Here is a 25,421-nt window from a genome sequence, read left to right as displayed (position 1 = left end):
GGAAAACAATACAGTAGTCTTCAATTGTGGAGATCAGGAGGATGAACCTTCCCTACAGGACGGAAGAGGAAAACAGCTACCCAGTCAGTGATGGCCTCATACATGGATTTTAAAATTTGGAGTATTTCAAAGAGCTTAGGTGGATCTGAAGAAGATATGTTCTGGAAAACTGTCTTAAAGAGCTTAAAGATTTGTAATAAGATTACAGGTTGTTTAATTCACAAACTAAATTGCCCTGCACAGGGGAGTCCACAGTCCAGGTGCTGTGGTCATGTTCCTGGAAGTGGGATTCCAACTAACCTTTAACTTCTTGGTAGGATCCAGACACATATTTAGCTGTGTGAAATGTACTAGGTTTGAGTAAATCTTTTCTAGCTCCTTCGGCAAGCATGTTAAATGGATTTAACACTGCAGGCTTACAAAACTGACTTTCCATTGACATATTCTTTTTAAATAGGGGACTTTGAGTGATCTTTCCAGAACTTCAAAATCAACACATTGCTTTGTAGCTATTTCTGATCCTCTGGTATCACCACCGCTCCATCAAACACAAGCACTGCTGGTATAAACTGGCCGGATGCAGTGGCTCAACGATGCTCTTCAGACACCAGACACCTCCCGTCTTGTCTGTTTGTCATTTGAGGACATACTGCTTATTCTGTTAACATCTGCAGGCCAGTAAACAGGTAAATTTTGCCTTCACCAGCCACATGGAGACTCAGTTCTGTGTTAGCTTCAAAAGCAGATACAGAATGTGGATTAAGATGTAATTGTGATATATGACTTAATCAGATATTGGAAAGAGTTGAATCTCTTCTCAGAAGACTGGGTTGAGATAACATAGTGCTGTAAGCACAACAGATAGCTAGTATCCAAAACAGGATGTGATGGCCAGTGTAGGAAACAGGGTGATGGACCTTCCTTTTGGTATGTTTGACTTTTGTTTCATTTAAATGATAGGAAGTATTGGATTTTATTATAACTTTGCTATTTAACTGTGCACTTGATATGTTACAGAATGAAGCTCACTTCTCTGCCCTTTTATATCTTTCTTCATCCTGAGTGGCTTTGTTTATGCTGAGTGGCTTTTTGGCATCCCAATCTCTATGCATTAAATTGAAGTTCTTGGCATTTAGACTGGCTTGATTCTCTTGTTTAGAAAATAACATGGAGCAGGTTTGGAAGGATTCTGGGTGGGACTTCAGGAAACTTAGCTCAGAAATTATACATGGATTTTCGGTTACTTGTTGGCTCTGGACAGACAATATTTACATATAATTCCCTCTGGCTGTAAGTTATAGGGAGCTTCGCAGTGAAGAGCATTTGGGGAAGAGTCGTTAGTGGTCCAGGAAGTCTTTAATGGGAATGAGTAAACAGGGAAACCAGGGGGCTGGCCTTGCTGCTGGGGGAGAAGGAATTAACTAACTCAGGAAATAAACTGGGAAGGATGAGTGTCTACGTTCCCATGACACTTAGTGTGCACGTGGTTCTTTTGGGATTTGGTTGTGTGTGTGCTTTCCTGGAGAGAGTTCTCCGTGTCCCCTCCTTCCCAGGGCTCAAGTTCCGGCAGTAACAGTAACTACTGTGCCAGGTGCTATGCTGACTGTTTAAATATATTAGTTCATTTAATCCTAACAGCAACCATAGTACAGAGGATACTTATCCGCTTCACAGATGAAGAAACGGAATGTGTGATGGGTTGAGGCTAGTACCTGGTATCTGCCTCTTAACCTCCTTGCTCACCTGTCTCCCGCAGCGGGAGCCCAGTCGGTGGGAAGGGAAGATGCTCAGTAACACACTGACGAGGATGTTCTTGACTTTGGTCTCCCAGATTTGGGGGACCATTCCCAGGGGACTGTGCCCAGACTGCCCTGCTTAACGTCAAGACTACATTGTGACCAAGCCTTCAGTCTACCAGATTCTTAACTCTGAAACTACCTAGTGGCTTAACTTGTCATGTCATTGTAAATGGGTGCACTTTTTCACGGGTAATTATAGGACACTTTACCTGTATAAAGTACACACTCAGTGGGACCTGGTCTGCTGTAGGAAAGCCAGTATCCTCCGTGCCGGGGAGACGGTGGGGGTCTTAGAATCTGAGATCTTATCCCTGGTTCTGCTCCGAACTCAGCCCCTCACTGTGAACTTGGGCAAACTGTTCAATATGTTTTACCCTCAAGTTTCTTCTGTATGAAATGTTAGCAATAATCCCGTTCATCTTCTGTTTTAAAACTAAGACAAAATGATTAAAGTACGTAAAATTACTTAACGTTAGTGTGAGATTGTGGAGGTAGCGCCATTAATAATTGTACGAGTGAACGCTTCCACTGTTCTGTTCTCTTTTCCCTGAAGTCTGCTTTGGTTCTGAGGCTCTAAAACAGTGGTTTTAACTCTGATGGCACATTCATTACTTGGGAAGCTTAGAAGAAAGTGCAGTGCTTGGGCCCTAGTCAGATTTAATTATTCAAGCATGGGACATGGGCATTGATTCCTGTTTGTAAATGATCTGCAGATAATTCTTAAATGGCAGCCAGCAGTGGAGTCACTTCTCTCAGGTTTTGGAGTTGAAGGAGGCTAGACTCAGTTGGGGACTGTAAGGCAAGGCGTGGCTCTGTACGTATGATGTCGCTCAGAGCATCCCCAGGATCCCGGCAGCATGAAGCACCTTAGGCTTGTGTCCCTTCCCAAATCCCCTGCAAGATCCCATCAGGGTCCTGCCTTCTAAACTGCGCCGTATACAGTATCCACACCATCACTACCGCCTAATGCTTACAGGACTGGTACTGTGGGACCTCATTTAATTCTTAGAACGCTTCCTGAGGTAGGTCTGACTTTCACCTGCGTTGTACAGCTGAGGAAACTGAGGCTCAGACCCATCCATCAATTTACCCAAGCTGATCAGTAGTGGATGGAATTCTTACCAAGGCCGCCTAGCCCTCGAGCCCACACAACCACGCTAGGGCACTGCGTGATAATTAGTATAAAGGGGTGAAGAATCGACTCTTCTCGATACTGCATTTGCGTTTTAGCAGGGGCTTTCTGGAAATAGTGCTTTAGCTCAGGGTAAAGAATCCTCGGGCTGGAATGTTCAGCCACAGGCTGGTGGGGAGAGGCATCTGGGCGCATGAGGGTGTGTGGTGCCCTGCAAATCAGTTACCAAATCAAATCACAAGAACTGATGGTTTTCAAACACATTGGATACATCTAGGGAGCTTTAAAAAAAAAAAAAAAAAAGCTGCCTAGTACCCATGCCTAGAGATTGATGTAATTGGAGGGGTTGCCTGGCTTGGGAAAGCTTTCAAATCTCCCCAGGTAATTCTGTTGTGCAGCCAGGATTGAGCACTAACGCCAGAGGGAGCCACTCTCTCCAGCTGTGTGTCGGAGCCGCATCTGTGCGGCCCGCAGAGATGGGAGATTCGAACTCCAGCTGGAGAATAGTTCTCGGTACTAATGCATCTTGTTTCACGGAGACATCTGCCTTCTCAGTAATACACAGGGCTCTTTCCAAAAGAAAAATCTGTTTTTCTTTGATAATTAGATCAGACATTATTTTACTCACTTTGAAATGATGGGACTAAGCATTGTTAAATATGTGGTAGCGAACTGAGTTGTATGATAATTGGATCTCTCCTTGTCTTTCCTATAATCTGCTGCCTCCAGGAAAGCTGGTAGAGGTCAGGTTTGTTTGAAGAAATTCCTTGAAGGTGAGAAAAAAATGAAGAGGCAACATAGAACCTTGGTTCTAGAGAGTTTTTGTCTGGCTCATAGAAATGATGGCTTTCTATTAAATAACTTATTTTATCTTACTGCTTTCCTGGAGATTAGAAGTGAGAACCCATGCCAGGAGAGAGTGCACAGGATGCTGTTTGCATCACCTACAACTGAAACAGCTTTTGCCTTTTAAATTGAGTTGAAAGTCACATAACAGAAAACTATTGAAAGTGAACAATTCACTGGCATTTAGTACATTCACAGTGGTGTTCAACCCCCCACATCTGTCTAGTTACCAAACATTTTCATCACTGCAAAGGAAGCCCTTCCCTTCCAGATTCTTTCTGTCTCTACAGCTCAGATCACATGTGTCTTCCTCAAGTCTTTGCTGGCTCCTCTGTCACTTGTCTCTCCTTCCTCTTAATGTATCTGTTCTCTTGGCTGTTTACTTTGTGTTGATCACATCCCACCTTGTCCTGGGTTGAAGTGGCAACAGCTTCCTTGGATGGGTAGGTCTGTGGAGGGAAGGGTTGGGGGTGGTTGCTAAGTCAGCACATAAAGCAACATTTGATTACGGTTAACATTGCCCTTGGAGGTCTTATGAATAGCTTATCAAGGGCGGTGTCACATGTGACATTGGGGAAACAGCCCTGCTCAGAAATTCACATGCACCTTAAGCTGAGAATTCATGAAGTAGCATAAATGTGGGGAGGCTGGAAGCTAAGGGGAGGCCTGTCTACAGACGTCACCCCACCCATACCATCACAGTGCAGGGTTTACTTCATTCTTGTTCAGCAGTGAACACCTGTAATCTCAGTGCATGTGTCTTTATTGTGGGGACGGAGGGAACATGACAGCATCTAGAATGGAGTGGGAGCTCAGATGTTCACTAGACTTGAAGCTAAAGCTTGCTGGATCCGATCTGTAATACATACGATCCTTTACAAAGTTAGAGGAGAGTCACCTGCTGCCTCTCTCAGTTGGCACTGACCGTGGTTGCCCCTCCTCTCTTGCCTGCCCGCACTGAGTAGCTGTTACTTTTCTTAGAAACTGGTCACATCACCCCTTGGAGTATATTTTTTATGTGAATTATCTATCCACCTAGATTTTGAGTTCCTTAAAGGGAGGGTATAATTCCCCATGTTTGTACTTGGTTACCTGTGCTTATCACAGTGTTTTACGAATAAACTATAACACATAAATACACATTCTCTCTTCACTGACTCCTGTCTCAGTGAACACTTACTGAGCATCGGCTACATGCTAGGGATACAAAGATGCCTGATAGTGTATCTGAAAGATGTTGAAGTAGTAAGAGGAAACTGACATGAAAGAAATGACTAAAAACCATGAACAAAGTTGACCATAGAAGAACTGATTGCAGCCGCCCAGCGTTGAGAAGTGCTGACTCCCCAGGACACAGGGAGGAGGGGTTCAGGGAGATGGTGCTGGGACCTGGGCTCTGCCCATGTGGACAGTGAGGAGAGGACATTCTGGGCCAAGGAAGCAGCATGTACAAAGGGAGAGGGCAGCAAACCTTTTCCATAAAGAGCCAGAGAGTAAATATTGTAGGTTTTGGGCCATGGAGGCAGCATCACACTGCACAGCTGTGACTGACGTGTGGAAGCAGCTATGCCAGTCCGTAAGTAGAATGTGTCATTGTGTCCCAGTAAAACTTCATGGACACCAAAACCTGACTTACACAGAGTTGTCGCGTGTTGTCACGTGAGTGTCATTCTTTTGCTTTTCCCCCCAAGCCATTAAAGACCATTCGTATCTCATGGACTGTACAAAAACAGGTGGCACACTAGATTTGGCCCAGGGCTGCAGCTGACCTGCGTGCGACAGCAGGGCAGGGTGGGATTGTACCGCAGGAGCAGAGCAGCAAGGCTTCGGCGCACCCGCTCTGATGTGCGGGTGCACGCTTCTGCGTGTCTCACGTGCTGCCGGGGGTGGTGAGGCTAGCGGCCTCACTTGGAGGAGCTAAAGTATCATGAGGGTCCCCTAATGCCCCTGACACTCTGGTGGGTTCTGTGGGTATAGGGAAATACAGGGGATAGTGTTCTGCCTACCAGGTGTTCTCATTCTATTTAGAGAGAAGAGATTTATACAGGTAGAAAGATAAATGGATCCTCCCAGAGTAAGAACTAAACAGAGGCACAGCCGCGCAGTTAGACTCTGAGTCTTAGGTGCAGTGAACTCTGCGGGGGAGGCACACGGCCAGCAGGGTGAAGGCCGGAGCAGTCCCCGTGTGAGCTGGGACTGAGCTCCTTGGCTTCCAGTATGTCACTCAGCTTGATGATGTCCACATGTCACCACCTCCACTCACTTCCTGTTGGCATCTTCCCCCTCCTCTGCCGTTTGTCAGTCTGTTATCTTGAGCCATTCTGATGCCGAGTGGAGACGTGGCTTTGAGTACGACTTCTTGGGTGTGCTGTATTACCTCTGACGGGAGGGGAAGGCCAGGAGCATCATTCAGGGCCGGGAAGTGTAGCGAGGCCCAGGAGAGTCCCTCACCTGAAACTTGGGGACAGGAGTTAAAAGTCATCGCAGCTGGACACATGGTGGGCTTAAATGGCGGTGGAGGAGGTAAGTTAGAACACCTGAGGGGAGAAGAACGTTGAAACGCCCAGTTTTCTCTGGGGGAGCCTCCGAACATTCTTAGTGTCTTCCTCTGAAGCTCTCAGCTACTGTAAAGCTCCAGAGTACCTTCCTGTGACGATACAGTATGTCCTGCTGTGAGGCAGGCCAGAGGCAGAGAGCAGACTGTGAATTTGACTCACTGTCATGCCCCAAACAAGCGACCCTGGCTTTGTATCCAGAGCTGGGGCATCAAGGATGCAAGCTGGTTTGCTTTCCTGTTGATGGGTGTTCTGAGTCTCCTGTCTCGTGACTTCCATTCCTCAATCCTGAATTAGGGACAAGTGTAGCAGGGGCTTGGGCTTGCTTTAAAAAAAAAAAAAAAAAGGCCAGTGATCACCTGGAGGAAAATGCTGTTTAAAAAAAAAAAGCAGGACCACAATCAAGCTGGCTGCCTGCTTTGTGCCCAGGCAACTGAGTGGCCCCAGGGCCTTTGCTTTGCCGTCCTCTGTGAGGAGGGTTGGTTATGCTGATATAGGCACACATTCTGGCTGGTGTTTGTTGTTAAGAGCTCTCAGTTTCAGATTTGCTAAAAAATATTGTGTGGCCATGAAACTAATTTATTTTATATATATATATAAAATTAGGGAGGGATGTGCGCCCATGCACACAGATAGCTTCTCAAGCAAGTGGGCCCTGTGGAAATCACCAGGCTCTGAGACACATACTGAGACACGGGTCGCGCAGGTGGAAGGAGTGTGGTGCCGAGAGTGACGGCCCGCAGTACGGGTGCTGCCGTTTGCCACGTCAGACCTGTGGCTCTCCCTGGCTGCCTGTTACACCCACCTTGGGAGCTTTCACGTCACCTCACATTCTGTGAGTGGGTCTGAGCTGCACCCAGACCTGGTCTTTTCAGAGCTCCCAGGTGATGCTAGTGTGCGGTCAGGGCCGAGAGCCCCCTAGCTACATCGATGGTGCCTCGCTGCTCACCGGGGGCTACGCTCTTCCAGCCAGGATTTGGCCAGTTTAATGACCTTGCAGATCCCGGACCCGGATGGTGGCTGAGGGAGGATGAGTGAGATTTTTTTTTATTATGTTTCTAGTTTGAAGAATGCAGAACTAAACTGAGGTTGCTGACAACTCAGGAATATGTAAACAGAGTTTCAATTTGCTGACCCGTTTCTTCATTTCTGCAAGAAAACGGCTTTGTCCCTGAATGCAGAATATCAAGCAGAGATTCCCAAGCTCTGAAGACTTGCTGCACTGTCTCGTTGGCTTTTGCATGTGTTGTTTTATCCCTTGTTTGCAGCACATTAGACACTCCCTCTGACATCACTGTTTTGTACCGTTCTTTGAGATGATGGTGTAAAACTCTGTATATAACAGAATCTAGGCTTGACAGTCCCCCTAGTAAAATTCTAATTTCATTGATCTGGGATATTCCCGTAGGACCAAGAAGGTGTCCCCTGTTACCAATCTTGTGAGTTGCTTGTCATGGAATTGGATCCCCTTGTATCTTGAAATGAGAAGGCAAGAAAATGTGTGGAGATGACTCTGGAAGGTCTCCCAGGGGCCCCTCATAGACAGCAACATGTGTTTAGAAACCTGGAAGCTTCTCTTGGCATCTAAGTGTCTTCTCTTTTTATGTTTCAGTACACGAGGGTCTGGATCCCTGACCCCGATGAAGTGTGGCGCTCGGCTGAATTGACCAAGGACTACAAGGAGGGCGAGAAGAGCCTCCAGCTGAGACTGGAAGATGAAACTGTGAGTGAGCCCGGGGGTGGGGGCGTAGGCCCTGCTGAACAGGGCCGGACGCTGCATTGTGGCCGGAGTGCTTCCTACGCCTTGGCCCTGAGCCCCTGCCATAGTTTTTGTTACTCTTGATGATACTGTAGGTGAACGCGCTAAACCGTGAGGCTGCGGTAGGGGTGGTACATTACAAACAGCGCCGGTTCGTGTCAGCAGCTGAGGGATCACCTGTGACTGAGGCAGGACTCCTCGCAGGGGAGGGGAGGTCACAAGAGGGTTCCCTCCGTGGGGCTGGGGCATCAGTGGGGGATGAGGGGGAGCTGCTGACTATGGGAGGCAGCGCCTGGTAGAGTGGTTGGAGCACCAGCTCTGGACCCAGCCTGCCTGGGTTGGGATTCTGGCTTGACCCTTACTAGCTTTGTGCCCTTGAGCAGGTTAGCAGTTTTTCTGTGCCGGTTGCTTTGTCTCTGACATGAGGGTGATAGTTTGTCTAGGGGGTGTCTGAGAATAAAATGAGTTGCTATGTGACATGGACTCAGAGTCCTGCCCGGCACATAAGCACTCAGTATGTGTCAGTTGCTGCAGTGAGAGTCCTTTTCATTAGTTGACTTTGAGGTGGTTTTGCTGGCAAGGGAGACCAGGTAGTCACCATGAAATCCTATTCCTCCTGGAGGTCTGTTTCAGTTTTTCTTTTCATGAGCCTTTTAGGACCATCCCTCCCTGTGATATGTGCATTTTACAAATATTGAAAGGCTTGCCCTCTGCTGGTCATGGGGGTTTATGGGTGAACAGTTTGGGGTTGCTTAGTGCTGGAGGGAGCAGTGAACGTGAACGCAGAAGTACAGGAAGGACCCCAGATGAGCTGCAGTGGGTTCAGAAGCATGTGGACGAGGTGCAGGAGGAAGGTCTGAGGGAACCTGCCGGTTGAGGGTGCCAGGGGAGGGGAGCTATGGAAAGGAGGGAGCCTTCGAAGACTCAGGCTGCAGTGGGCTGAGGGGGGCGTCCCAGGCAGGAATTAAGTGCATCAGGCCCTGAGGCCTCAGTGTGTCTCTTTGGGTGTGTGGAGGGAAAGGAAGCCACTGCACCTGGAAGCCCCTGGAGACGGGGACAGGTGGGCTCTGAGGCTGAGGGTGCAGGCAGTGGCCGCGCGTGCAGGGTTTACAGTAGGAAAGAAAAAGGGTTTGAACCAAATGGCCAAAAGAAATCAGGAATTGGCTTTGGGATGGGTCAGGTTTGAGGGCTGCGGAACAGGTGTGCCGTAGAGGGAAGGCTGGGGCTGGAGTGACTGCTGCCTCCCTCTGAGCTGCAGTAGCGCTGAAAGTCTGTCCCACGTCACTTAGCCTTTGGTCATTTACTGTCTTACTGCTTTTTCTTCTTCCAAGCGCTTTGGTCTTGTTTCTCTAGGTAGTAATGACCTGCTTGAGAAGTGGCCCTTGTCTTAGGCTCTGCTCTCATGGTACCTACTGTGGGTGGTGATTAACTCACTGATTAGCAGGGAGATTGAATGTCTTCCTTCGAGCACATCACTTGGTCAAACTAGGGCAGTGAGTGGGTTAGCTTGTCAGAAGATGCTGACACGCAGGTGTGCTCGCTCACCTTCCCCGTCATGGCAGGTGGACTTTGCCAGCCTTCTCTTGGTTTTGAGGTGAGAAACATAATTCCCAACTGATGGAATCATGTTGAATAACTTCCCACCCTACACCCCAAACAGTATAAAATTAGTTCTCCCGCTTGAATGGTATATCTTCCACTCCAGCAGATTTCATTTCAGTCGATCTTGTAAGTGGGTGGGTGTTTTTAAGGAGTTATACGAAGTTCGTGAGGAATGATCTGCTGTGTTGCTAAAACAGAGCAGATGCTCGCCTTCCCAGCTGAAGTGAATTCTGCCCTGCGTGACTAATCCTGGCAGCTGCCCGGGATCCTCTCCTCCCTCCCTGCCCTGCTACACGGCCATCAGCGCTTAATCGGCCATCAGCGCTTAATCGGAAGAGTTGCCCGGGGCTGCAGATTAGCAACTCTCCAGAAACAATGGGCTCTGAGGATCAGACTCTGGCCAGGTGGCTCATGGGCTGTGGTTCATCCACTGCTGGCTCCGAGCTGTCATTTGGACCAACTCAGCTGAGCTGTGGACCAGAGGCAGGAGAATGGAAGTTAGATGGCTGGACTGTGAATATTTGAAGAGCCTTCTCTGTACTGAAACCATCCTTGATCTAGGCTGGCCGAAAAATCCACCCAGGGTCTCTTTCCCCCACCCTCTACCCCTCTCTGTGAAGTCCAGTAGTGTGGGTTTAACTGCATCAGCAAAGGATGAAAATAAACTAGTTCTCTCCTAAAATAATACTGTTCTTGACCCCAGCTTCTACCTTAGCAGTAAATACTATGTGTGCTGTGCTCTGTTCAAGATGGTCAAGCTCCCCAGGGTTCCTCTAAGATGTTTTCCCTGTTCCTTGCATCTTTATTTTTATTTTGGTAAAATATACAAAACATAAAATTTACTGGGTTAATCATTTTTGAGTGCACAGTTCAGTGGCATAAAATATTCACACATTATTGGGCAACCATCACCACCATCCATCTCCAGACCTCTTTTCATCTTGCAAAACCAAAACTCTGTACCCATTAAATACCAACTCCCACTTCCCTCTTCCCCTGAAGCCCCCGGTAATCTCTATTCTCCTTTCTGTCTTTGGGTTGAATTATTCTAGGTACCTCACAGAAGTAGAATCATAAATTATTTGTCCTTTTGTGTCTGGCTTGTTTCACTTAGCACACGGTGTAAGATGTTTTCTATTTAAGCCAAGGAGAAGATGGGAAACTTTTGGGGAGGGGGTGAAGGATCATGTGTTCTCTTTTTTCTCCACAGTTGTGGAGGGTGCAGGATATCTAGATGTGCCAACCCTTAACACAGTACTCTGTGTAAACCGGATCAAGCATCTCAGTGTATGCAAACCTTGGTGACAGTACAGCTTCCTCATTCCTCTTGTGGCGAGTGGTGTGGCCCTCTGCCTGTCCGACCCCTCTCCTGCCCCCGCCTCCCTTATGAACTGCTCAGCTCCTGCCCTCTGCTGGCAGAGAACACTCTCCCCGTTCGGATGGGTTTGCATTTAAATTTTGTATCCAGTGTCTGGTAGCCGCCTAATGGTGCATCCTCCCTTTGTATAAGACCCTGACAGTGTTGGTGAGTGAGAGGATGATGGGGATCAGTGTGCTCTCCCTGTGCCTCTGCGTATCCAAGCCAAGCCCGCTCACATTTGCGCAGCCAGGGCAAGAGTGTGGGTGGAAGCCTACATCCATTTAAATACTAGAAGGATATTTTAGAAGAATTATTTAGGTAAATCTGACATTTCTAATTCTTGAAAAATAAAGGATTTGTGTATTAAAACTGGGAGATTTATAACTGTTCAGTCTCCATCTAGTTGCTCATGTAAAGATCTGCTGTCTTGCTTTGGGCATGTCATGGCTGTACTGACATGTGAACACATTTAAAGTGATGTGACTCCTTCAGTATTGCAGAGTGTCCTCCTGTGTCATGTCTGCAGTGGTTGCAAACACTGTACTAAATTGTGAGGGCCTCTGGAACCACAGTTAGAACATGTGGGGAAGTGAGAAACTGGACGTTTGGCCCTACTGGGAAATGGTGTTTCACCGTATGAGAATTCCTGTTGGATTTGTGCTATCTAGAAGGAAGGATTAACAAGCTAATTTGTCTTTTCTTTTATCTAAATGTCTTTGCTACCCAGTTCCTCCCCACTCTCCAAAGCAGCCATTGATGTTGGCAATGTTATGAACCTTCAAGGTGCCTGGACACATTGTGTCTTATTTCAGGGGCACGGGGCAAGAAGTGTGCAGAAGCATTACCCTGGGGCCTGAAGGCATTCGTCACAAGATTGTATACTGAGGGTTACAGATCGCATTGTGTCAGTGCTGAACGCTGATCCCAAGTGACAGAGGTACCATGTGTTCTTTAATAAGCTTGTATTTTGCATTTGTGATGCTGGAGCCCTTTGAGATGCAGGGTCCAGGGAAGGGGCCCCTCTTGCCCAGGTCTAAAGATGGTACCGAACGTATCAGTGTATTATAGTGAGGAGAATAGCAAAAGTGGTTCTTCAGGTCCAGAAGCGGCAGCCTCACAGGAGAGCTAGGGCTGTCGTCCTTACACGTTGGTGCCCTCAGGCCACACGCCTGGAGGGTGCCTGCAGAGCTCGTGCGAGCCCTGTGCAGATGAAGTGCCAGCTGTGCCACATCTGGCAAAACCACACAGCTAAGAGTATTGAGTAACACTCCTCTGGTACCAGGAAAGCCTCTTACTGAACATGATTTTGACTGTTTCTTTTTTCTTTTTGTTTTATTAGTCATTTTTATTCTTTCTTATTTTAATATTGGATTATGGGTCATCTAATGCTTTTTAAAATCTTTATCTTTATTCTCAATTGCTCAGTAATCCTTGATTGAGACAATATTACATTTTGCTGATTAGATGGCAAGAATATCAAAAAGACAATATTTGTATTGTATGTAGGCAAAAAATGTGTCCTTAAAGTTGTGAAATAATACATGGCATATAAATATCTGTTGGTAATATTGTTACCAATAGTTAGTTATCTTGTCTACAGTGGGGTTTATTTTTTTAATTAATATTTTTTTACTGTAAAATGCATAAGAGTTTACTGTCTTCACGATTTTTAAGTGCACTGTTCAGTGGCATTAAATACATTAACATCTCCAGAAGGGTCTCTGTCTACTTAGTTATTATCATCAACCTCTGCCCCTTCTGTATTCATGATCTTTTCCATTGGTTGGGATATTTTGGCCTGGCTGCTTCTGCTTAGGGACTGGTGTAGCAGTGATTTTGCCCCGAAGGGACAAAGTCTGGATACATTTTTGTTGTCGTGACTGAGGAGGGAGGTTTGCCTTTGGCATTTAGTGGGTAGAGGGAGGGATGGTGCTAAAGGGACCTCCCCGCAAAGAAACAAGCATCAGTCCTAAACGAAAACAGTGCTAAAGTCGGGAAACCCTGGTTCAAGCTCGTAGAGGAAATGGGCCTTAACTGTGCATTGCTGAAAGGCACCATGTTGAAAGCTAAACTTTCATAGCTCCATGATTCTAACAGTGTGTAAGCTGTGTTCCCTAAAGTACACTGAAGCCAAAAGATTGTATCCAACTTCGTATTTTTTATTTTACTTTATGGAGTTATAGTCAGTTTACAATGCTGTGTCAATGTCCAGTGTAGAGCACAATTTTTCAGTTATACATGAACATACATATATTCATTGTCGCATTCTTTTTCACCGTGAGCTACCACAAGATCTTGTATATATTTCTCTGTGCTATGCAGTATCATCTTGGTTTATCTACTCTACATATGCCTGTCAGTATCTACAAATTTTGAACTCCCAGTCTGTCCCTTCCCAGCTCCCTCCCCCCTGGCAACCACAAGTTTGTATTCTATGTCTATGAGTCTGTTTCTGTTTTGTATTTATGTTCATTTGTCTTTTTCTTTTCTTTTCTGTTTTTTTAGATTCCACATATAAGCGATCTCATATGATATTTTTCTTTCTCTTTCTGACTTACTTCACTTAGAATGACATTCTCCAGGGACATCTATGTTGCTGCAAATGGCGTTATGTTGTCGGTTTTTATGGCTGAGTAGTATTCCATTGTATAAATATACGACATCTTCTTTATCCAGTCATCTGTTGATGGACATTTAGGCTGTTTCCATGTCTTGGCTGTTGTAAATAGTGCTGCTGTGAACACTGGGGTGCAGGTGTCTTTTTGAAGTGGGGTTTCTTCTGGATATATGCCCAGGAGTGGGATTACTGGGTCATATGGTAAGTCTATTCCTAGTCTGACTTCATACGTTTATGTCGCTGTAATGTTGTTTATAATTCAAACTTCTTAATTGTCTGTTTTCATATATGGTTTTTTCCTTACTTTAAATGCTTGCATTCATTCATTTATTATTCATTCATTAAAAACAATTATTATTGAGCAATTATTATATGTCAGGGTCTAGTTATACAGCAGTGAAAATGGTACATCTGTACCTCAGTGGGGCTTTCAGGCCAACTTTTTTTTTTTTAACTTTTTTTTTTTCGCTAGGGGAGGCAACGAGGTTCATTTATTTAATTTATTTTTTAAATGGAGGTAATGGGGATTGAACCCAGGGCCTTGTGCATGCTAAGCATTTACTCTACCTCTGAGCTATATGCTCCCTCCTCTAGTCTAACTTATAATGAATGCGATACATACACAAATATAGGGTTTCGAATATGAAAAGTTCAAGGCCAAGAATCTTTAGTCTATTAGAAACATGATAAGGTGTTCAACTTTACCCCATTGCTCCTTCTCTCTTCATTCCTCAACTCCACACTTTTGAAACCCTCTTGGGTGGGCAGCGACCTCTGAGTTTCTTGCTGACTTCCTAAAGCAGGACCACTCACCATGGCAGAGGTGACATCCAGGTGTTCCTCTGTGGTCTTCAGCCCCCTTGCCAGTTAGGTGGGACCCCGTAATTACTTCTGACAGAGAGCTCCAGGTAGAACTCCTGTCTCCCACTTCCAGGCAGAAACGTGGAAGAGCCCATGGGAGTTTCCACGCTCTTCTCTCCCTCTGCCTGGTGACGGTGGAGGCCATGTGCCATGTCTGAGTGACCCGCTGAAACAGGGCTTCCATTCCAACCAGCCTTGGCACCCAGCGTGAGAGAGAGAGAAACCTTTGTGGTATTAAGCCACTGAGATTTCAGGGTTAATTTCTTATTTCTTTATAACCTAACTGACCCTTCCTAACTATGAAGTTTACATGAATTACAGAGCATTTTATTTTTCAAATATTTGCCTGCCTATTCTTGGGCCTGTGCTGAGTGTTACGAGGGGAAGAGTAAGAAGGTTTTTTTAAGAAGCATGATCTTTTTGGAAATGGGAGAAGATGGAGATACAAGACTTAAGCACAGAACTATTACAGAGTAAGACACAGCAGAACATTCATTAAGTGAATGTTTTTTTGTATTTGCTTAGAGCATAATATAAAACGGCCTTTTAATATTTGTTAAGTGAATCTGGAGCCACACACTTATAGTAAGTGTGAGTGGATTCAAGCTTTGAGGTCTCCTATTTTCTCTGCAGGATACCTCACAAAGAGAATACAGAAGACACCACCTCTGCATCCACTGACCTAAGTTAAATACTGTAGGCCGTTACGGTTGGAAGGGCCCTTACAGCTTGTTGGGACCAGTCCTCTCATCCTACCACTAGGGAAACTGCTGTCTACAGAAGTGAAGTGATGGATTCACGGCCTCATAGCAGTTGAGTTCAGTGACTGCATGTCAGAAGCCCTTGAGGAGCTTAAAAAAAAATTGCAAAGCCCCAGCACAGTCCAACTACTTAAATGAGCTGTGGGGGATGGGACACAGCATAGTACCTTTCTGAAGGCCCCCATGGCATTCCGAGGTGCAGGGAGGGCTGAGAGCCACTGCTTTAGTTGATGGCCAGGGCTTGAATATCAGGCTTAACTCCTCGCTGGGCTCCATTTCTGTCAGCGTATGATCTATGTGGTGACTCAGGGTCAATGTCGATCCCTTGCCTGCTGCTAACACTTTTTTTACTAGCTTATCTTTTCTCTAGATCTTCTGGTTCTATGGGTAGATAAAGAAAACTTCTTTCCTCTACTCTACCATATATGCTTATTAGTAGCTCCAAATCTTTTGTTGGGATTGGTCATTTGAAGATGTTTCTATGATTATGTTCTCTTGCTGTGGTACCGTGTAATGTGGACATGAATTGAGGTGTGGGAGAGGTCATGGAAAGATCAGACATTCTATTCAACTAATATTTTTGGAGCACCTACTAAGCATTGTAGAATCAGAGATCCCCCGAGTCTAGAGCCATCCGAACCAATGCTCTCCAGCAGAACATTTTGCCACAATGGAATGTTCTCTGTCTGTATTGTCTCCAGTGTGGCAGTCACTCACCTCACGTGGCTGGTGGGCCCCTGAAATGTGGCTGGTGTGATAAACGAAAGCTTTAATTATATTTAACTTGAATGAATTCAATTGAAATAACCACTGTGCTCCCCTATTGGTGAGTGCAGGTTTAGACCAGTCCTCTACACCATGTCTGCCTCTGTATTTTCAAGTGTTGTCTAGTCCCATTTGCTAGATGGGGACCTGTTCCTGACTCCCAGCCCTGGTCTCAGAGAGGAGGCCGAGGTCCACTCCAGAAGGATGACTAGTTTTGTGAGGGGTGATAACATTCAGCCTCCTCTTCACCTCCAAAGGCCCAGTTACCATACAGTGAAGTGTTTTGTGCTAGAAGTTCATGGTCCCTGATCATGTCATAAACCCTTAGATTTCAAATAAAACCATGTTAGCTGTAAATGTTCGACACTAGCAGTGGTGTTAGAATCTGTTAAAGAAGAAAAAAAAAACGCGTTCTCATGGCTCTCATTCCTCATCCCCTCATCCCCTCTGGGCGTACCCACACTGAGAAATCAGCAGCTCCAACCACTGCGCCTGTGGCACCTGCCTCTTCTCTGCTGCTCTGGGCAATTTTACTCCTCAGTTTTACTGTAACCAGTACCATTGGCTTTTGGACTATGTTTTCACAAAATTGCATATGTGTTTCCTCCAACACGCTTAGGGTTGGGGGGTCTTTTGAGGGGAGATTCATCTAAGAAAAGATGGAATGCCGTCATTTCTGCCTCAGAGTTTGAAGAGCCTGGGCTCAGGTCGCAGCTTCCTAATCTGAAAAACGAGGGGTTGGCCGGGGGAGCTCTGTGTCTGTGCAATTGTCCGTCGCTGTGCTGTTCCCCGAGGTGGGGTGCAGAGCCATGTGGGAGTAGGAGGTGCAGAGCAGACGTGCTTCTGCTGGGGCAAAGGGACAGCTCATGGGGAAGTCTTCAGAATGGCTCAGGAGGGAGCTCTGGTTAGAGTGATGCCCCCAGCGCTGCCAGAGATGAAGGGGTCGGGGGGATCACCCCTAGTATTTAATGAAACAAAAATCAACTCTCCACAGTCTCCGTTTCCCCTTGTTTCCCACCTTTGGGGAATTTTATCTGCATCCTCATGATAGTCATTTGTTTGCTAGTCTCCTGTATGGAGTAAGTTTAAGAATGAAAGAGCTTTCCTCAGAAAGAAAAGAACCTTGATAAATATTTTAAAAAACCCAACAGCAGGGAACTGTACAAAGAAAACCTGACTGACACAGGTAGCCACTGATATTTTGTGGGGATGTTATTCCAGACAGATTTTAATATATAGTTTTAAATAAATGGAACCCTATTTTAAATTTCATTCTGTAACATTCCTTTTGTTAGATTCAGCAGAGTGCTGTGGGTAGCTGCCTGCCCATAAATACAGGTCTGTGTTGTGTTTTACTTTCATATTTATAGCTTTGGGGAGTCAATATCTTTGCTCATTTATGAGATTGTCTCCTGGGGCCAAGGAAGAATATATTTATGAAAAATTCTGACTAGGTGTTGCCAGCTGTCCTCCAGAACAGATAAATCAGTCTGAACCCTTTTGCCCACTCCCTTCCTGCATCGTTGGTTTTTATACCTCTGCTTAGCTGATGGATAATCATGCTCACAATCTTTCATTTGCATCTCTTTGGTTAACGGTGACGTTGAACAATTTATCATATATTGTCCATTTGTAGTTCTTATTTTGTGACTTGTATTCTGTGCACAATTTTCTATTGGAGTATTGGTTTTCTTTTTGATTTCTTAAAACTCTTTGGATATTAAGAATATTAATTCTGCTATATGATGCAGAATCTCCGTCCCCTTCTCAGTTTACTCTGCATATGGTGTGTTTTATGATGGTTTTAAAGTTTTCTATTGTAGTCAAATTAGTGAACATTTCCTACATTGTTCTGGCTTTTACATCACCCTTTAAAAGTATTACCTTCCAAAGCTTTTACGAAGATGTGCCCACTTTTCCTTACTGGTTTTATTTTTCTTTTCAGTTTTAGTTTTTACACTTCTTTCCATCTAAAATTTATTTTGATATGAGGGAATGAGGATAGAACACTGGCTCAGGTGTTTTGTTTTGTTTTTTTCCAAATGGCTGCAAGTTTGCCTACTGCTGTTATTTGAAAAAAAATGCTTTTTAACAATTTGTTTGCTATTTTACCGTTATCGTGAACAAATGATCCATATGTGCTTGCGTTTATTTCTGGATCTGCGATTGTTTCATTTCTCCGCCTGTTTTAACATCGTTACTATAGTACTTTAAGTGCTGGCTTTAGTAACGTATCTTCATACCTGGTAGTACAAGTCCCTCTAAAAGTAGGACAGGAGAAGGCCCTGAAACTTAAATTCTCTTAAAAATTAACTGTTATCCCAGTAAATTCAAGCTGTCCATTGAATTTCTTGAAAACCTTGTGCAGAATAGTGATTCTTAAAATATAGGCCACCTGTATTAGAACTACTTGAGAATTTTTAAAAATTGATATTTCTGGGCTCTATCCAAGAGCCCCTGGATTTAAGTTGTTTTGGGGAACCTGTTTTTACAAACTCTTAGATGGTTCTTAAGAATATCATAACAAACTTAACACTGAGCTAAGCCTTGGTAAGCAGCAGTCAAGTTCTTCCTGTTTAAATGTTTAAAAAAACCACTGTCTTTCAATTAACTACATCTTTTAATTTTACATGTGTACATGTGTATGTGTGAGCACACGTAGTCAGTTATATATCCTGTCAGTAAGCATATATTGAGTATTTATGTCGTCTAAGTGTTGTGCCAAGAATACAAGGATAACATCTTGCGCTTGAGATTTGGCCTTTAGATGTGTGATCATACTCCCTAACTACACACACGCACGCACGCACACACACACACACACGTATATACCTCAGGCTCCTGTTATATTTTGGGTCAAAGTAAAATTACTGTCTGAAAGTAGCTTGCAGTTAGGTTGTGGGAGAATATGTGTACAACTTGAATGGAACTTACGGAGTGCAGTCTGTTAGTTGCAAGATCTTTTTTTTTTTGAGTGCTGAGTGCATTGGTTGGTGGAAGAGAGAGTAAAGAAACACCAGCATTAAATGCGGGCAAACCGAAGAAGCTTTACTGGTTGGAGGCGAAGAACAGTACTCCTGTTGCAACTACAATTGAACTCAGTAGTATTTACACCTTGAGAAGCAGAAGAACACTTTGTTAAATCTAGCTGTGCTTCCTGAATTTCTCATAGCATTCAGTCTTCCACCCTGATACACTGGGATTCAGTTATCAGCACATTTTCCACCTGGGCTGGTCTCTTATGGCAACACAGCTATCTTGTTCAGTTTGCCTTTCTTTAAAACGTGTTATTTGTCTTCACTTACGATCATGGTAGGGTAGTGATCCTCGCCAACAAGACAGGACGTTGAATACAGGCTAAGCGCGTCATAACTCTGCCTTCTCATGTCTGTCTCTTGCCTTGCCTTAGGTTCAGGAATACCCCATTGATGTCCAAAGCAACCAGCTGCCCTTCCTGCGGAATCCGGATATCCTGGTGGGAGAAAATGACCTAACTGCCCTTAGCTATCTACACGAGCCTGCAGTTCTGCACAATTTAAAGGTCCGTTTCCTGGAGTCCAACCATATCTACACTTACTGTGGTAAGTGGGGGGCAGCTGTTGGTTGTGTGTGTTTGAAATTGCTTACAGGTTTTAGGCTTGACGTGTTCAGCTCCAACGATTAAGACTCCTACTTTCACTCTCATTTGTAAGTACCTCCCTTCTGAGACCCTAGAAAGGTTGGCAGTCAGTGAGTGTGTCTTAATTAGGCTGCCCTACATCTCTGAGGGAGGGCTGTTGTTAATCACAGCTCAGCCAGGGAAGAAATGGGCCACACCATGCGGCTTGACTGGCTCAGGCACAGTCCTGGAGTCAGTAGGGGAGCAAAACTCCACCCCCGCGCCCTCACTCAGGCATCTGCTCTCACCACCGAGCACACTGCTGCAGGCGTGTACCTGGCTTGTTTTTGTTTTCTGCTTGAGAAAGGGCTGCTTTACTCTCTGACCCTCCTACTTGCCCAGGTACAAATGTGATGAGTATTTGTTGAATTCATGATCAGAAGCCATGACACAAGCTTTAAACAAAAGTCCTAAAATTCTCTCTTATTTTTCTTGAAACTTCTGTTTCCCCCACCCCACATTTTGGCTTCTCTTTTTTTAGAGTATTGCTAAGTGGTATGATGAAAACAAGAACCCTATAAACTGCTGTTTGAGGGGGCAGAGGTTTTTTGGGTCTGGTTGTGGAGTGAGCTGAGGGCTTCTTTGTGGGAGGTTGTCTGGTTGTACCTCAGCACCTTAGTCTTGGCAGTGATCATAGGTAAGCCCTCAGGGGGTCAGGGATCTTTTCCCTGTGATCTCTCACGTTGGTCTGGAATTGGCTACTGAGTTAGGGTGAGCTTTTCTGCCAGAACACAGGAGCTGTGAATAGCATGTTGATTTCAGTGTTTGAGAGTTTCCCAAAGCTCCTTTCTCCCAACTGCTAGTGGGAGTTTTATTTGAAAGAAATCATTAATTATCAGAGCCCTCAATAGGTGTTCTTTTTTCCAAAACTATTTTTTAAAATCTTCCTTTCTAGGAGGAAGGGATAAATGCCCATCAGCTTCACTTTTTAAAGGTGTACCTTCTAAGAGAGATCCTGGTGTCTGTATATATTTATCCAGCTGCACCTTGGCTCTTCCATCTTCAGCTGTTCAGAGTGACTGGTGATGTAGCTGAGAGTTCTAAGAAGCAGTCTTACCTGCTCTGGAGGAGGCTGAGACATTTTGGGAAAATGTGTGGCCTCAGAGTATAATATCAAAATTTGAATGGAATGCTGCATGAATTAGAGTTTAATACAACTCAGCAACCATTAGAACATGAGAGGCTGTTTTTAAGAGAAGTCTCCGTCATTTGCCTTATTAAGTGGAGTTTATCAGAGCTCTGGGCCTTGTTTTTCAGGCCAGGTTGTCTTTTCAGGCAAACTTTCCTCTGAAGAGGACTTGTATGTCTTTTTCTTCTCCTTGCCTTTTCCTCTTTACCTGGAATGTTTGGTTTATTACATTCCAGGTTGCTCTTTCTGTCTGTGCGTCTGTCTGCCTCTCTTCCATATTTTTCCCCCTTTTAAATAGACTTTACATTTTACATCAATTTTAGATTGAGAGCAAAATTAAGTGGAAGGTACAAAGATTTGCCATGTACCCCCTTCCCCGACACATGCAACAGCCTCCCCCACTGTCAACATTGTACTCAGAAGTGCCATGTTGTTAAAATTGTTGAACCCACAGTGACACATCATTGCCACCCAAAGTCCATAGTTTACATAAGGGTTCACTCTTGGTGTTGTGTGTTCTGTAGGTTTGGACAAATGTATAATGATACCATGGTAGTTTCAGTGCCCTAAAAGTCATTGATGTTCTGCCTATTCATCCCTCTGACCCTGGGAAACCACTGATCTTCTATACTTTCTCCATAATTTTGACTTTACAGAATTCATATAGTTGGAGACACAGTGTGTAGCCTTTTCACATTGGTTTCTTCTACTTGGTAAAACATATTTGAGTTTCCTCCGTGTCTTTTCATATCTTGATAAATCATTTCTTTCTAACAGTAATATTCCACCGTTAGAGTACCACATTTTGTTTGTCCGTTCACCTGTTGTGTAACATCTTGTTGCTTCTGAGTTTTGGCAGTTATGACTATAGCTGTTATAAACATCCATGAGCAGGTTTTCGTGTGGATATGTTTTCAGGTCCTTTGGATAAATACCAAGGAGTGTGATTATTGGATCATATGGTGAGAGTATGTTTAGTTTTGTAAAGAAATTTCGAAAGTGGATGTGCCATTTTGCATCCCCACCAGTGATGAGCAAGAGTTCCCTTTGTTCCACATCCTTGCCAGCATTTGGTGTTGTCAGTGTTCGGGATTTTGGCCACACTAATAGGTGTGTAGTGGTATCTCATTGGTGCTTTAATTTGCATTTCCCTAATGCCATGATGTGGAGCATCTTTATCCACTTTTTTGCCGTCTGTGTATCTTCTTTGGTGAGGTGTCTAGGTCTTTTGCCCATTTTTAATAAGGTGGTTCATTTCCTTATTGTTGGGTTTTAAGTGTTCTTTGTATATTTTGGGTAAGAGTCCTTTGTCACATATGTTTTTTTACAAATATTTCTCCCCGTCTATGATTTGTCTTGTCATTCTTTTAACTGTGCCTCTATTCAAACACCCGGAGGGGGTATGACATAGGAGCTCTTCCATCTTGGCCGTGACCATTTCCATTCCTGCCTCCTCTTCTCCAAATGACTGAAAAAGCCCGCACTGTTTATACCCTTGTCAGTGGTTCCCTCGTGATTCAGAATGTGCTTTTATGTGAAAGAAAAATGAATCTGTCTTGTCTTGAATATTGAATTGGTGTTTTCTCTCTGTTCACATTCTCAAATACCAATTTGCCTTGCCCTTTCATAAAGGATCTGAAAAGTTAGAAGATTTGCTGATTCTTCATTCAACATGTATTTATTGAGTCCATCACTGCAGTGCAGTCCTTTTGGGGCACAAGATGAAAAAACAGTGAAATGAAAGCTAATACATGATATATGTGATGTGAGAGAATAAATAGCCGACACTCAGTGCTTACTGTGCAAGATGCTGGTCTAAATGCTCACTCTCTCTATTAATCATTTTATCCTCAGGATAACCAGGAAAATGCAATTATCGTCCCCCTTTTGCAGTCCAGGAAACTAAGGCACTCAGAGATTAAGTAAATGGGCAAAGTCACAGTTAATTATTGGCTGAGCCACGATTTGACATTAGGATATGTAAATCATATCTCCTGTCCACAAGTTGTTTGTGTTTTAGTTAGGAAAACCCACATACAAATGAGAAATTAATAGCCCCCCTTATAGATTTTAGATCTGAGATGGCTTTTTAAGCCTAACCTGCCTGTTGGCAGGGTTAAGCAGCCTCTTCTTTCTGACCTTGTAACACTTTGCACATATCTGTTTTATGAATTCAGTTTGTTGAGCATCTGTGTGTGTGTTGTGCACACATGTGCTTATTCCATGTTCTAGGGTATTCGGAGAACCGGCCTGTCATCCTTTTCTCCATCAGGGCCCAGCAGAAGGCCTGATAAACACATAGATAAATCTTGATTTAGTTGAGTGATGGATGAAGACTCATTCTGTTACTCTTTGCTTCTCTGGTTTTGATGTATGTCAAAGAGAGGGGCTGCTTAGGGGCCTTTAAAGCTCACGCCAGGTGGCTGTCGTGCAGTCAGATCTGACTGCATCGTCTGTTTGCAGGTATCGTGCTTGTTGCCATTAATCCTTATGAACAGCTGCCAATCTACGGTCAAGATGTCATCTATGCGTACAGCGGCCAAAACATGGGGGATATGGACCCCCACATCTTTGCTGTGGCGGAAGAAGCCTACAAGCAGATGGCCAGGTAAGAATAACCTCCACCCAGAAGTCCTCTTGGGTGGCCAGGGGGCAGAAGGGGGAATTGCTGCCTTCTTTGGCTGCTTCTGCTCAGTGGTGGAGTGGTGATTCTGGGATTGAGGAAGAGTCTTGGAAACAAAACCAGCCCAGGTTCTTTTCTTAGCACATTTCCTCATGTCTTCATCTTACTCTTGTGAACTTGAACCTAGGCCTGGAGAGCAGTGGCTCCTTAGACTTATTTCATTTTCATTTTCGAGCAGTGTGATAAATGCCTTTCTTTCTCCTTAATTTTCTCTTTCCTTGGTTTTCTTTTGGCCCTCTCTCCTCCCTTCCAGGTGTAATGAATCCATTTTGCAGCATCACTGTTCATTTTACAGATCTCACTGAAGGCTCCCTTTTGAGGGAACCAGGACTCGTCGACAACTCCTGGAGATGCCATGCATTTAGGGCAGAAATAGAAATTTCAAATTAGCAGTCATTCATAGTGGTTTTGAGTTTTTAGCCGGGAAGCAGAGTTCTGTTTAGGCACTTAAGCAGATCTCATTTTGCTCTTTTCTAGCTCTGGAAGATAGGTACAGGTCTCTTTCATCAGAAGATTGATAGGTGGGTGTAGTATTCTGGGTTCTGCAGGGCAACAGACAAGTATGGAGTGTGTGTGTACGTGTGTGGGCGTGCAGAGAGAGGGTTTTTTTTTTTTTGTATACGTCTATTTTTATTGAAGTATAGTCAGTTTACAATGTTGCGTCAATTCCTGCTTCAGTCATATGTAGACATATGTATATTCATTTTTATATCCTTTTTTATCATAAGTTACTACAAGATATTGAATATAATTCCCTGTGCTACACAGTATGAACTTGTTTATCTATTTTATATATATTAATTAGTATCTGCAAATCTTGAACTCCCAATTTATCCCTTCCCACCCCCTTTCCCCTCTTGTAACCATAAGTTTGTTTTGTATGTCTGTGAGTCTGTTTCTGTTCTTTAAATAAGTTCATCCTTTTTTTTTTTTTAGATTCCACGTATAAGTGATATCATAGGGTATTTTTTTTTCTCTTTCTGGCTTACTTCACTTAGAATGACGATCTCCCGGTCTATCCATGTTGCTGCAAATGGCACTATTTTATTCTTTTTTATGACTGAGTAGTATTCCAATGTATAAATATACCACAGCTTCTTTATCCAAGAGAGAGATTTTTGTTTTAAGGAATTGGTTCATACATTTGTGGAGGCTTTGGAAGTCCAAGATCTGCAGAGGTGGCTGGCAGGCTGGAGACCCAGGGAAAAGATGATGCTGCATTTTGAGTCTGAAGGCAGAATTCCCTTTGGTAGGGGAAATCAATTTTTTTCTCTGCTGTCAACTGATTGGATGAGACACACCCGTATTATGAAGGGTAATCTGCTTTACTCGGGGTCTACTGATGGAAATGTTAATTTCATCTTAAAAAAAAAAAATCACCTACACAGCAGTATCTAAACTAGTGTTTGACCAAATGTCTGGGAACTGTAGCCTAGCCAAGCTGATACCTAAAATTCACCACCACAGTGTTGACCTTGAACTATTCGGGATATTATAGGGAAAGATAGTTTTACCAAAGATTTAGTGGAAATGCATATCCCAGTTAACACTAAAATGCTGGATCCTTTCAGCTAAATCTTTCTTGCCACCTCTAGAGACCACCTTACGGAGTGAGCAGCAAATGTCGGAGTCCTTTTGGGGGAGAGGGGCTGCTTGGCTAATTTAGTGAAGGAGTGAGAGAGCATCCCATTTAAGGTGGTCCATGTTTCAGTGGATGTAAGAGTGTAATTTTCAGCTCAGTGAAAGTTTCCATGGGGGAAGACTGTTACAGAGGCTTCCTTACTCGTTAACAACATTGTATTGCTTGCCGTGGAGAGCAGGATATACAAAGCCTGCTTCCTTATAGATACGCAATGACCAGACTTAATATAAGCAGCGACTAGAGAACTGAGCA

General features: G+C 44.3%; 1 protein-coding gene across 1 annotated transcript in view; it reads left to right on the top strand.

Moving 5' to 3' along the window:
• MYO5B (myosin VB) overlaps window positions 1-25,421 on the top strand; it is a 233,138-nt gene that overhangs the window by 53,559 nt on the left and 154,158 nt on the right. Inside the window, 3 exon segments of the mRNA XM_006177898.3 lie at window positions 7,945-8,055; window positions 19,467-19,638; window positions 23,308-23,452. Coding sequence (XP_006177960.3) covers window positions 7,945-8,055; window positions 19,467-19,638; window positions 23,308-23,452 — 428 coding nt within the window.

This window comes from Camelus ferus, chromosome 30 (assembly GCF_009834535.1).
Source record: "Camelus ferus isolate YT-003-E chromosome 30, BCGSAC_Cfer_1.0, whole genome shotgun sequence".
NCBI lineage: Eukaryota > Metazoa > Chordata > Mammalia > Artiodactyla > Camelidae > Camelus > Camelus ferus.
This window is presented reverse-complemented; position numbering and strand designations above follow the sequence as displayed.